The following is a 14,762-nucleotide window of genomic DNA, read 5'->3' on the forward strand; positions in this document are numbered from 1 at the left end:
GGCAATCACGCAGTGTATGGAGCAAAGTCTCTTCTTCTCCTTGGCATCTTGGGCAGTTACCATCTTCAGTAAGTCCTCTCCTTCTTCTTTTATGATTTATCAACAATGCCTCATGAGTGAGTAGCCAGCAAAAAGATCTAAGTCTTTGTGGTAATTTGGCTTTCCAAATCTGTTTGTATAGAGACTGCTCCTCTCTATCTTCAATATAAAAAGTTTCATAGGCTGATTTTATAGAAAACACGCCATTTGGGTAGGACATCCAACTGATGGAGTATTCCCCGATTTACAAATTAGGAGCTTTGATTGTATGTAGAATATATATGACTTCCTCGGGTAGAACACGATTTAGTGCTTCCCAATCCCAGTCTCCATTTTCGTTGACATAGTCTACAACATTTTCATTGAGTTTGTCCTCTTCCAGATTAGTTAATGTAACCTCTTTCAGATTAGTAAACCCCGGGATCCATTTCTCCTTCCAAAAAAGGGCTTTATTCCCATCTCCTAGTCTTCAGATGAGATTGGTTTTGAACTTCTCCCAAACCTTGTTAATTCCGAGCCAGGCATTTGAGTTACTTGATCTATGTTGAATCTTTAGTAAGATATCTTCACCGCAGCCGTATTTGGCTCTCATGACTTTCACCCAGAGCTTATCTCTGTTGTGAATTAGACTCCAGGCGAGTTTCATGAGAAAGAGTGAGTTTGAATCTTGAGCCTTCCTCAAACCCAACCCGCCTTTCTCTTTGGGCTTGCATATATTATCCCAATTTAGCAAGTGAATTTTTCTTTCCCCTTCATTGCTTCCCCATAGAAAGTCTCTACAAATCTTGTCAATTTTTTGACACACTGCTGCTGGGATCTTCATGGTCTGCATGCAATAGCTTGGAATCGTTGCAAGAACCGATTGTATGAGTGTCCATCTTCCTGCTAAAGAGAGAGTCTTCCTGTTCCAACTAGACAGCTTGCTTTGCATCTTATCAATGATAAGCTGAAAGTGTTGTTTGTTACACCGTTCGTGAATGAGTGGAACTCCCAAATACTTTCCTAAGTTGACTATGAGGTTGATTCCTAGCTCCTGACTCAAATGATGTCTAGTGTTATGGTTGACGTTACTAGAGAAGAACACACAAGACTTTCCAAGATTGACCTTTTGACCCGAGCAACCGCAAAAAAGGGAGAGAGCATTCTTGATGATCCGAACTTGCTTCATATCCGCTTTAGCAAAAAGTACTAGGTGGTCTGCAAAACAGAGATGAGAAATTTTAGGTCCACCCCTTGAAAGCATGATAGGTTCCCATTTTTTTCATGAATTAATTTATTTATCAAGTGAGATAAGCGTTCAATACAAAGAACAAAAATAGGGGGATAAGGGATCTCCCTGTCGTATTCCTCTGGTAGGCCTGAAGGTTTCTGAAGGAGAGCCATTCCAAAGAATATTCATGGAAGTCGTTGATATGCAATAGTTGATGACTTTAATGATGTTGTCTGGTATACCGGCGTCCTTAAGAGTGTCCATTATGAACGCCCAATTTAGCCTATCATAGGCTTTTTCGAAGTCAATTTTTATAGCCATAAAACCCTTCCCATGCTTTTTGTTTCTCATAGTGTGAACCACCTCTTGGGCGACTAAAATATTATCTGCGCTTACCCTGCCAAGCACAAAACTAGATTGGGTGTTAGAGATAAGTGTGGGCATAAATTTTTTCAGTTTTGAAGCAATAATTTTAGTTACAAACTTATAACAGACGTTACAAAGACTAATCGGCCTAAAATGCCCAAAATTTTCCGATGAAGGAATCTTAGGAATTAAGGCAATTAGAGTTTTGTTAACTTCTGCAATATTGTTTGGTTCACTAAACACTCCCTTCACCCGTGTTGTGAGAGAGGTAGCCACCACATCCCATGCTTGTTGATAAAATTTTGCTGGGAGGCCGTCACTTTCGGGTGCCTTCCAGCTTCCCAAAGAAAAGACAGCATTCTTAATTTCCTCGTTCGTCACCTCTCTTGCAATTTCTTCATAGTCCCTATCCTGCAATCTAGGAAACTGGTTAGAGATACCAAAGGGATTAGAGACAAAATCAGAGCAATAAAGAGTCTTGAAGAAATTGACACCCCAATTTTTTAAAGTTTCTGCATCATCCACCCAATCTCCTTCTTCACTTTTAAGCGCGGTTATTCTATTTCTCTTCCTCCTCCCGTTAGCTTTTAAGTGAAAGTATTTTGAGTTCTTGTCCCCGAAGAGAATGGTGTCACATCTAGACATTTGCTGCCAATATGTTTCCTCCTGAATCGCTATGAGCTCATACTCCTTCCACAATTCTTTTTGTAATTTATCCAAAAAGGGATTGTGATTAAAAGAATGCTTATTGTTGATGCCTTCTAGTCTTGATAGGATGCGTTGTTTTTTGTTGAAAATGTTTCCAAAGACCTCTTTGTTCCATATCTTTGCCTTCTCAATGAAACCTGTTATATTATGTAAGAAATCGCTTTCTTCCAACCAGCTCTTTTTAACCAAATTGTTGTAGTCTTCATGTAAAACCCAAGGAGCAAGGAATTTGAAAGGTTTAGTTCCTTTATCCCTGTAGGCCAAACAAAAATCCAACAAAATGGGCAAATGATCTGACTTCAGCTTGGGTAAGTGCTTAATACCCACATCTGAAAAAACATCAGAAAACTTAACGTTACTTAAGAAACGGTCAAGTCTTCTCTTTGTGTTACCCCTTTGCCAAGTGAAAGGGGGTCCAATAAAGCCTAAATCTTTAAGATCACAATAAATTAAACAATCGTTAAATTTATCAGTGTCGAGAGATAGGTTAGAAGATCCTCCTGTGTCATTTAGGGAGAGAATAGAGTTGAAGTCCCCTCCTAGGCACCAAGGACCACTTAAATTAGTGGCAATATCTTTTAACTTAGTCCAAAGCTCGTTCCGTTCTCCCACCCTTGGACTTCCATAAACCGCTGTATAGAACCAAGGATCACTATTTTGCCACTAGACTTCAAGGTGAATAAATTGCCTATGAATGAGCAACGGCTTAATATTCCAAGAATTTTGTTTCCAGAGACACCAAATACCCCCGGAATATCCTTCTGCATCACTAATGCACCAAGAGTCAAACCCCAATTTCCTAATAATTGATTCAGCTTTCGAACCTGAGACATGGGTTTCCAACAAAACACAGAAATCAGTTTTATATCTGATCCTAAGGTCATTAATAATAGATTTGAAGCCTTTAGCCGAGGCTCCTCGACAATTCCAAATTAAAATATTCATGGATAACAATAAAACAAGAAAAAATTAAAGTCATGGAGATATAGAAAACCAAAACTCCCTAGTTTAGAGAATGTCAGTCTAGGCTTCCATGTCCTTTGGTTCCTCAGCCTTTCCAGCTGCATTTCCATTAATAGCAGATTCTTCAATTTTATACATATCAATAGCCATTTTATTAGCTTCACTGCTCATGTTCCCATCTTCTAGTTGTTTATCCTTTGAATATTCATTGCCTTGTGTTGAAATTCCTCCACCCATGATTTTTGCAATAAGAGCATCTGATACTGCATTGCCAGAACCATTTGTAGAAATATAGTTTCCTTCTTTGTGGCTTAGGTAGACTTCCTTGGCCATTCTATTGAACTGCCTCCAGTATTCCTGATGTCTTTGTTCTTGATCTTTTTTGTTGGTTTCATGTGAGTGTTGGTTGGCTTCCGCAATAATGATAGCTTTCTGTTTGTTTTTATTATTGCTCCACGAAATCAAATTATCCTGGTTCTGTTTTTTGGGAATTTCTGAGTCCTTTCCTTTTGTGTTCTTGTTTGGAGAGTTTGATTTTAGTGCTCCTTTTTGGCTTTGATTTTTGGTGTCCAGCCTGTCATGAGACTGATTTGCTTTAGGAAACCTCTCTTTCTTCTGTACTCTACTCTTTTGACTCGCCTAATTGATGTTTCCTTTACTTTCTTCTCTTGCCTGGTCTTCCTCCACTCCTTGTAGAGCGTCAAATCTGGTATTAAAGTTGCCTTTTTTATTCTCTCCATTTATATTTCCTGATCCTTGCTTGTATCTTCTTGGAGGCCTTTTGACAACCATCCATGGGCCATAAGGACTTTCCTCATAAATATCATATTTTATTCCTGAAATTTCGGCTCCTGATTGTTGTTTGTTTTTATTGTTAGTATTACTACCCTCTGATTCTGTTAATCCCTGAAGATCTGTAACATTAATATCTTTCCTGATTTGGTTACCCTGGTCTTCCCGAGTTGTCTGGTTCTGTGCTGCGGCTGCACCGTTGGTGTTTCGGCCGTTCTGATGTGTTGTTGCTGCCTGATTCTGGCTGTTCTCCATAGCATTCTTCGCTGTTTCAGGGCATCCATCACTCTTGTGTCCATATCTTCCACATTTGAAGCAGATTTGGTGAAGACCTTCGTATTCAAGCCCGAATACTTTCCCCAAAGCTGTGAATGTTGGCACCAATTTTTTCCTCAGATCAATTTCCACGCAAATACGAGCAAATTTACCCCTTGAATGTATAGATGTGTGTTCATCCACTTTTAACATTGTTCCAAGCATCTTTCCTACTTTCTATAGAAAATACCTGTTATACAATTCTGCTGGAAGATTAGGTATTCTTACCCAAACTGCCACTTTTTGGACCTCGCATTCTTAGGGAATAAACAGGGGTCTCCATCTTTGCACTAAAAGGTAGTGATCAGCAATCATCCAGGGACCCTCGAATAAGGCATGAGAATAGTCCTCCTGACTCGAGAAACGAACTAGGAAGTAACCCCCCACAAGATCCATTACTCGAACTGCTTCTTTCTTTGTCCATCTCCTATTTATCCATCTCTCTATTGTTTGAAGATTCAGATTCTTTCCTAGAGGTTTGATGATGAGTGCTTGCTTCCATGGTCTACACCATTCATCATATTCTTCTAGAGAGACATCTATAACTGGGTTGGAAGTGAAGGGAGTCTGCTGGCTCTCCATATGCTCCATGGGGTCTTCATCGGAGATGTAATCTTCAGTGACCATCTCAACAATTTCATACAGGTTTAGCTTATCCAAGCCATCACTCATAAGCCTATCCTTATAAGAAGGTTTAATGCTGGTTGTTGCAATATTATCAACCTGTATCCCTCCCATAGGTGTACCTTTTGATTCCTCCATAGTAATTTCTGGTGCCTCTTCTTCTTGGGTAACCTTCATAGTGTTTTTCGATAGCTCTTTAGCGTTCATTTTTACTTTCTTTGTGCTCCTTTCTACCTGATCCTTTTCTTCTGGTGATCTTTTTTCAGGTTCAGGGCTAATTGTTGCTGCATTCAGAGAGAGCATTTTTGGTCGAGAGTTTTCTTCTTTTTTTAATGTTAGAATAGAGTTTGTTTCATTATTTTAATTACTCATACTAATTATGTAAGTTTGAATTATATAATCCAAATCACAATTAGAATCATCTTGTGTTTTTTTAGACTTTAATGACTTTATTGATGCATAGCATTTTCCAAATTTTTTAAGGAACTCCCTTTTTTCTTTCTTATTTTAATTGAGTCATTACACTATTTTTTTCCTTAATTAGCTTCAAAGGCTTTGTTTTTCTTTTAATTGAATTCATGAACCATATTTTTTTGTTGTAAATACATCCTGATACAATTGAGCAAATCAATACCAATAATAGCCTAATAAAAAAAAGGAATTTTGTCTGAGGGATATGATTGAAACAAAAAAGATATTATATGCACCTAACAGAAAATTTTAAGAATTTAGAGGACCAATAGAGTAATTAATTTTTTTAATATGCAATTATTGATATGGTACTAAATGAATTTATTCGTACGGTACTAAGTGAGATATTAAATTAAAAAATATCAAGTACAGAAATCTCCTAATATATTTAATTTGGAATTGTATGAGTTACTATGAGTTAAATCAAACCTTTTAGGTATAAAACTGCAAAAAAACAATAGTAAATCAACAAACGAATGTGTTATTACATATAAACCAAAAGATCTTAAAATATAATTTAACAAAAACAAAATTGGACAGGGATAGAATACTTAAACATATTATTGTACCTGACAAAATAAAAGTTGAACTCTGGTAAACATTCTGGGACACGTCAACTAAATTTTCTAAAAGACAAAAATGAGCACAAAACATTGGAAACATATAAAATAAACATGTAAATTATTACAAACATAAGGACTAACTGCAAAAAATATAGATAGAGCAACAAAAATTACCAGAATAATCATTCAAAGAAACAACAGGCGTCGAGGAATGGAGCACCTCTAAAACATTAGAAAAGGAACAAAATTACAAAGACTCCAATGGATATAAAATGATTGAAAATTCAACCAAAATAATAAAAATATCACAAAATTAAAATCAATACCGACCTCTTGCATTTCGATTGTGACCTTGTGTTCGCTTTCTTTTCAAAGAATTTCTCCTATATTCTCTAGCAAGAACAGAATTCTGAGACATCTTTGTTACACATACTAAAAAAAAGAGTTTGAAACACAAACCACAAAAACTACCCCTAATTCATTGCAAAAAAGGCATTAACATTGTTAAGTACCCATAAAAAAACATGTATTGAAAAAAGGCGGGTCGATAGGAAAACAAATTGTCAATCTATTAACCGACAAATTTTCTATCTTTTTTGGGGGAGTAAGTGTTGGAGTTAACTTTATAAAAGCTAAACAGACCAAAAAAGAACTTACATATGAAAAAGATTCAACAAAAGACAGAAACAAATCCACTATCTGTTTTACGTTAAGCAATACGTGGAGTAACTCCCGATATAGCAGTAAAAGCAAGATGTGTAGGCGGATCTACTCATCAAGTTCCCATTGAAATAGGATCCACACAAGGAAAAGCACTTGCCATTCGTTGGTTATTAGGGGCATCCCGAAAGCTTTGATAAGGGAGAAAAGCAAACAAAATAAAGTATTCTAAAAAACACCAATAAGTAAATGACATGAAAAGATAAAGTTGTACAACAATGAACAAATGAAAATTAAAAACTACTGCATTTCATGAAAATATTGATAGTGATATGAACAATTACATATGGCTATCTCTCCTATGATAAGGAGGATCCCAACATCTGACAACCTATCCTAGTATGTAACCTAAACAGGCTGCAACATTGAAAATGTGTCCAATCCCTAGCAAAGTCACTATTACAAAAAAAGGGGTTGAGAATACAGATACGTGACATATAACCGGACCCAACACAAAAGGAAAACCCTTATATCTGACAATCTTATTTGTTGGACACAATCCAAAAAATTCAAACCAAAACACCATCCAGCCAGCATGATTACATTTCGAAATATTTGGAATCACAAGCCTTCTTAATCACTTGTAAATATACTATGTAAAATACCTACACCTACACACAGCAGCTCAATTCAACCCCTTCAATCACACCCCATTAACCTTGGCAACCTTAGACCCACGCTCATCTGCAACAGTAGCCGCTTCTTCAAATTGGAGATTCAAATTCCTCTTGCCCTTGGAGGTGACAACATCATTGTCATGAGTAACCTTTTCTCCATATTGGCAACGTGCATGGAAAACATGGGACAACACCTCCTATAACAAACAAAAATAATAAAACCTATGAAAGTCACTCAAGATTGGAAAATCCATTTAGAAACAGCACACATAGGAAGGAGAAAAAAATGTATATAACAGAACCTGAGTTTCCTTTTCTGGTGAGCTAAGTAATATATCCAGTTCAGCAGAAAGATCATCACTAACAGTATCATTGGTGGGTGTTTTCTCATCTTTTCCATCTTCACCATTAACTAAGGCAGCAAACTCAGACCCTCCAGAAACAGCAGGCTATTTTTCAGCAAGAAAATCTATAAGAACTGAGAATTTAGATAAAATCCCACAACACTCACCAGCAACTTTTTCACTTTTGATACAAGTCTTTGATGACTCCTCCTTAATACCAATATCCCCTTTTCCAAACAGGACAGATTTGTGTAAATCAGGCTCCTATTCACATGGCATAAGAGTTTAAAGACACATTACACCATAAGAAAAATTCACCAAAATAGAATATAAAAGGAAAGAAAGAACAAAACATGAATTTACACAATCTAAGGATAATTATAAGAATATGTAACCTTTTTTGGAGTAGACTCGTCATCAGCATCATAATTGGGAAGTTCAAACATGGTAATAATGGTGGGATCATCACATATTCTCCTAACTCGAAAAGTGCCATAAAATGTATCATGTGGGACACCTTTGGTATCAACCTTAAGCAGTAACTTCTTTCCAATGAGCCCTTGGAAAATGGGAGGATAAGTATCCCCACATACAAGCTATTTTGAAAGTAATACATAGGAAATACAGAGTTTAAATAACAAATATCACATCCCATAAACTGAACAAAACACAAAAGACAAAGTAAGTACATACACTTGCATCTCTTTGAACCTCACTAAACAAGTCAGCACATGATTTGTTAAGCAAATAAGATGCCTCACGATCAAAGAGAAGGAAAATACCCTCCCCACTATGATTTTCAACTGTTATTTTAACTTTAAATCTGAAGAGAGAGAAAAAAAGGAATACAATGATTCAGAAAAAATAATACCAAGAAACATTATTTTTACAAACAATCCACAAGACAAAATAAAAATACACTTTCAACAAAATTTTTGACCTTGGAGTGACATTGGTTATGTGCTTCAAACAGAAATCACAGTAATATGCACCATTCTGAGGATAGATACCCTTTCCACACACACAAGCAGAATACCACCAGCCTCCATCCTCAACAATACCTTGGATTGTACCAAAAATGATAAAAGAACCCTCCTATCCAAACGGCATTTCAGAATTTGTTAACAATATGAATGAAAAATCAGATCTCGAAATTGTTGTTTGATTTTATTTTTCAGTTCATTTGTACATAAAATAAACATAAACACAACTAACTCAAAAGAAGACAACTTGATTCTTATCTTGAAGCTCTTCAATGGTGCATTTTCTAGTTAAACGCATGAAATCATCTTCCAAGGACACAACTTTACCCTCATTTGCAATAAACAGTGGCTGAGTACCATTCACCCCTTGCTCAATCATACTAAAAGAAAAAAATTATGATAATACTTGTACTTGTTAGCCTAAATTGGCTGTAAATAAAGAATAGAATAAAAAATCAACAAAATAAACCATCCTAACCTCTGCCTGAACTCAACAACCTCAGGAAGATCAGGATTAAATAACATTTGAGTGGCATACATCACATTTTGAAGGCCTACTTGACCTACGCAGGAACACAGAAAGAGTCAATGTAACACCCTACCATACAGAGTCTTATGCTTAAGTCATAATTCAGAGATGGCAAGGTATTACGACCTCTAAAATAAAATTTAGTAAGTATAGTAGTATGAATGACTGATTATAACTAGGAGCCTTTGTAGAAAAGGGGGTAAACAAAAATCGCAACTCTAAAGCGCAACACTCCGATCGATAACATAACGAGCAAGGATAAACCAACGCGAGATTATATATATATACAAAGGAGTGTCAAAAACAGGAATATCAAGACTCAAGATCCGGCTGCGAAGATAACCGGTCCGAACATAGCAATATATACATATGATAAAAATAAGGAAAACCCCAAAGGAAACCCAAAGGGACACAAATACATAGAACCTATTCTCCAAAATTCTCCCATAAGAGGAGTCATCACAGTTTTTATTATTTAATGGAGATAAAAGTATCTAAGCAAAACATATAAACCAAAACATAGTCCCGAGAACAAAGGATCTTCACAAATCTAGAAGTCTCCAGCATGCCTCAGCGGGAAACCTCACGTCCTGCATCTGAAAACCACAAAATCCGCATGGGTGAGAACCAGAGGTCCCCAGCATGGTAACAGCTTCCACATATATAATACATAATAATGGAGGAAAGCCGAAGGCAATCCTAGAACTTCCTCCAGATAATATCAAAGCTTATAAACAAGCTAAACCATAAAGGGCATCTGACTAAAGATACTTCAGTCTAACTAATACTTCCCTTTCCAATTCCTTCAAACCTCCCAACCACCAGCAAGAGTATAATGTAGCAAACACAGTTATATCAGACAAGAGATATACAATTAGGAACAAGTAAGGCATTTAGACAATTAGCAAGTAATATGCAGTCAAATAGGCAATCTCAAACAATTCATATAGTATGCATATGATGAATGCCTGTCCCTAGTGGCTGATGATATCATCTTGTCGGTTATAGAGCCAACCCGACAAGTCCTGGTCGCTAACCATTGGACTGTCCCTCTGTCACGCATCCCCAACTCGAGTTATACTCGTTATAAACTTGATCATAATCATGATCTATATCCATCACCCTCACTGGTGAATATCTACGGGGGCGAGCTCATCCGGGTCTTTCACAGTGCCCGGCCACACTTACGACATAGGGTCAACAGAGTATCAAGTCTCAACCTGGAGCACGTGGTGGCTAGCCACTACTACTACCCAGGGAAACTCGTATCTCAGATAGTGGAAGTGCAAATCACAAATATCAATAATTCAGCATAAACATGCATGAATTCTCATCCATGGATCAACATCCATATCAGCCATCCGGCTCACGGTTCAGTCCAGAACCAGCCAAAATTCATATCATACACAGCCATTCCGGCTCACGGTTAAATCCATAACCAGCCCATTGGCATCCTGGTTAAATCCATAACCAGCCATCTCATTAACAAATACGGCCTTTCGGCCCATGGCATAACAAGCACTTCCACCACCATCCTCCGCATCTCACATAATCATCTTTGATCCTCATTGATCATTCATTTTTCCCTTGCTTCACTCGCAAGTTGCCTCATTCACTAGCCCCTTTTTAATAGCTAGGCATGTCATAATGATTTAAGACATAAATGGTGAGATCGGAGGCTTAGAAGTATGAGATTTGGCTTTTAAAACTCAAAAATCAACTTTGGGATGAAAACAGGGCCACGCGTACGCGCACTCCACGCGCACGCGTGGATGGCCTCAAAAACTCATCGACGCGTAAGCGTCATGCACGCTAACGCGTGGATTGAAAACTAGCCAAACGACGCGCACGCGTCAACCACGCGTACGCATGGATACTCTCGTGCCCCAGGCACAAAGCTGGCACAGTTTTCGCACAACTCTCTGGAAAATGGCTGGGCATTGGGTGCAGCACAATCGGTGCACCCGCGCACATCACGCGCACGCGTGGATGGCATTTTCTGGAAGAACGGCGCGTACGCGCCAAGTGCGCCTACGCGCGAGGGGTATTTCTGCTAAAAATTTTCTAAGTTAAAAGCTGCAGAATTCACCAATTTAAACCCCAATCTTCCAACGGACATAACTTTCTCATTTTAAATCGTTTTTCACCCGTTCTTCAAACGGCATGGACATCCCGAATCCAATTTCATTTCTAAATATATTTGGCACAAAACAGAGATCTGTAGTCCAAGTTATATCCCACCAAAGTATGCCCAAAAACCATGTTTTTCATAAAAACCACAAAGTGCCATTTTCAAAACAAGTCATTTCCAACTCTTCTCAAAATCAATCAAAACATGCCATTTTCATCCTTTTTCTTTGAAATCAATCAAAATATATCAATTTCAACATCAAGCCTCCTCAACTCACACATTGAGACTTTACCACAATATACAAAATCACTATCCCATCATTTTAACCCACTTCACCCAAGTGGCTCAAACTCAAATATTTTGACATATCATATACTCTTCCTCATGCCAATTCACACAACATCAATTCCACTAAATCATCATAGTATACAATTAATATCATACTCACCATCAACATGATTCAACCCACAATTCAACCATAACCAATCATCAAGCATATATCACATCATGCATATTTCTCATACATCATACCATCAAGGCATCATTAATCATCATCACATATATGACCACATCATATATCTCAATCATTCAACAACATCAACCATTCAATGCCTATCTTAGGGCCTCTAGCCTAAGTATTTCCTACCACATTACATATTAGATACGGGAAACCGAAACCATACCTTAGCCAATTTCCCAAGCTCAACCGGAACACTTCCAAACCACTTATCCACAAGCTCTCAAGGCCTCAATACCTCCAAGAACAGATTTTTCACCACCAAATTCCTTTTTCAAGCTTTTCAAAATCACCAATCAAGCTCCAATATTCACATATACACAACCTAAGCCACAATCATCATACGCATACACAACATCTCAATACCCAAACATCATAGAACAACAAATTACACTAGGGTTGAGAATCTTACCACACCCAAGGTCCAAGGAGACAAGATTAGCCTTCTCCTTCAAGAGAGTTGGGTCCTATAACATCAAAGAGCCCAAAATCTCAACATTTTTGCTCATAAAACTCGAAAACAAGGCTGGAATTTCGAAGAGCAAAACGTGGCTTACCTCAAGATTAATTGTATGAGTTTTGTAGAGCTCTCCGTGGTGAACGCGTGGCCGCAAACGGAGCGGCAATCGGAGCTCTAGATCAAAAGTTATGGTGGTTTGAAGATCAAGTGAGAGATAGAAGATTGAGAGAGTGTTCTTCCCCCATTTCCTCTCTTTTTCAGCGTGTGTGTGTGGCTAATGAGGAGAGAGAGTGCTGAAAACTAGGGTTTTGATTTAGTTATGTTGGGCCAAGGGCCCACTTTGGGTCCGGTTGGCCCAGTTTGGCCCGTTCGGTCCAATTTTGGTCCGATTTCTATAAAATTGGTACCGAAATTCTTGTCTCAATCTTCTCTATCACATTTAGCCATAAAAGTTACATTTTGGGCTTTCTAGAATAAATTCTCATTTATGGGTTAATTAGCCGTTAATTAACCGGGTTTTACAGTCAAGCAAAAGTTTATTGAAGACAACTCCTAGAGCAGCAATGAGATGTACACAAAACAAACAATGTACCCCTAAAGAACTTGACTTTTGCAAGTTGAATGACTACAACAGGCTGCTCCACATAGCTAGAGGCAAGGAAATGATTTACTTGATTAACATAGTCCCCAAACAATGTACATCGCAAGGTAAGACTGAAACTCAAAACATAACAAACAATGAAACAGAAAATAAGGAGAGAAAGTGATTAAAACATAAAGATAAACCAGCAGGAATGACTCAATCAACATACTCTTTGGAAGTTAATTCCAGCACAATCATTTTCACAATTTTTCCCTCTTTTGCATATTCTTTCTCTTCTCCCACTGAAGTTAAAAGACCAATAACATCTATTCCAAACAAACAAAACCTATTAAATATTCAAAGCATCTGTTAAAAAAATTAAATAACAGCAAACAAAGAAGATAGACTCACCAACTAAAAAATCATAATCTTCAGTCATATTCAGCAAATCAGAAAAAGGAAACATGTTGAAACAAGTCTTAGGGATAACATCTTCATCAACAGCTACAACAGTGGTTCGGTGAAGGAAAACCAATTTGAATTCATGAGAAGTTGCTCTATAACTACCATGATTTGACACAACAGTAAAGTATGTCATTCTATAAACCTGACCCTCAACTATAAGATCCCTAAACCTATTAAGGAGTGGTTTCTTAATTGTAGCTTGTATTTTTCCACACTAGAAATCCAACAAAAGAACAAAATCAGATTAGTGAAACACATAATTTAAACTTGTAAATTTAAAAAACAAGTAACACCATATTTAAAAGAGAACTTAATAGGGACTAACATGCTCATCAAGGAGAATCATCTCCATTGAGTTAGGAACCTCATGGTTACCAAAAGAGGGTATAACCCAAAGCCTTAGAACCCTAACTTTCAACCTCCAAGCCTCTCTAGGAGGATGCATCTTGAAATCATATCAAATGGAGGAGGCATTGCAGTAAAAAAAAAAAAAGAGATAAACACAGTTGATGAAATAGATCAAAATGGAAACAGAAAAATTCTAAAATAGATAGAGCTTAGGAGGAAATAGAACAAAGCAGAATGTTTGTGCATTGAATGTGGTCCACCAACAATCCTTTTATAGAAAAAAGCCAAGACACAAGCTCACTTTTTTTAATTCAAGTTGAGGATGGAAATGGAGGGAAAAGAAAATCTGAGTCCACATGCATCTCCATTCAATGGCATAGAGACAACTAATCATAGGAGCAAAACCTGAACCAACACAAAAAAAAGGAAAAATCAGTGAAAGTTTCAAGAAATCAAGAAATAGCGAGCAAAAAATGAGATACGACACCATACCTACTATAGTGCACCTAAATATCATTACACCATAGGGAAAACAATCATCAACTACCCCAAATAATTATTCTACTAATGGCAATGAGAGTTGGTAAATGTCCTAGGTAAGGATACATTGGAAACAGCAAATCAATGGAAAAAGAAAGTATACACAACCATCAATAAAAATCTATCAATCACATCAACATTCAGGAAATGGGTGAGATTGAAACCTCATAGGTTAATAATGATTCAGAAATTCCAATTAAGAATATATAGCACAACCTTATTGTGTGTGCAGTAAAGATTTTCATACGAAGACTAGCTGATATCTAAATTTTTTCTTTTCACAAACACCAAATAATGTAATGCAATTCAATTGAACTGAATAAATAAATAAATGACCAGCAAGTTATACATCAATTTCTATCAAGACCTGAACAGGACAGAATGGAATTCCGAATGCAAAAATTGAATGAGAGTGGCAAAAGCATTTTCCTTTATTAAAGAAGAACAATAATTCAAAACAATCAGCTCTACTTC

The 14,762-nt window shown here is 37.1% G+C and overlaps 1 protein-coding gene across 1 annotated transcript; it reads right to left on the reverse strand.

The window, feature by feature from the left end:
• Nucleotides 1–7,414: 7,414 nt before the first annotated feature.
• Nucleotides 7,415–13,845, reverse strand: LOC112791015 (replication protein A 70 kDa DNA-binding subunit C). Its single transcript, XM_029297444.2, has 12 exons — nt 13,726–13,845; nt 13,347–13,614; nt 13,165–13,261; nt 12,945–13,066; nt 9,194–9,278; nt 8,963–9,095; nt 8,673–8,827; nt 8,426–8,555; nt 8,128–8,328; nt 7,900–7,996; nt 7,691–7,821; nt 7,415–7,585 (listed from the first exon to the last, which is right to left on the reverse strand). The coding sequence occupies exons 1-12, from the start codon at nt 13,843–13,845 to the stop codon at nt 7,415–7,417; spliced, it is 1,710 nt and encodes a 569-aa protein (XP_029153277.1).
• Between the last annotated feature and the right edge of the window lie 917 nt (nt 13,846–14,762).

The sequence above is a fragment of the Arachis hypogaea genome, chromosome 3, assembly GCF_003086295.3.
Source record: "Arachis hypogaea cultivar Tifrunner chromosome 3, arahy.Tifrunner.gnm2.J5K5, whole genome shotgun sequence".
NCBI lineage: Eukaryota > Viridiplantae > Streptophyta > Magnoliopsida > Fabales > Fabaceae > Arachis > Arachis hypogaea.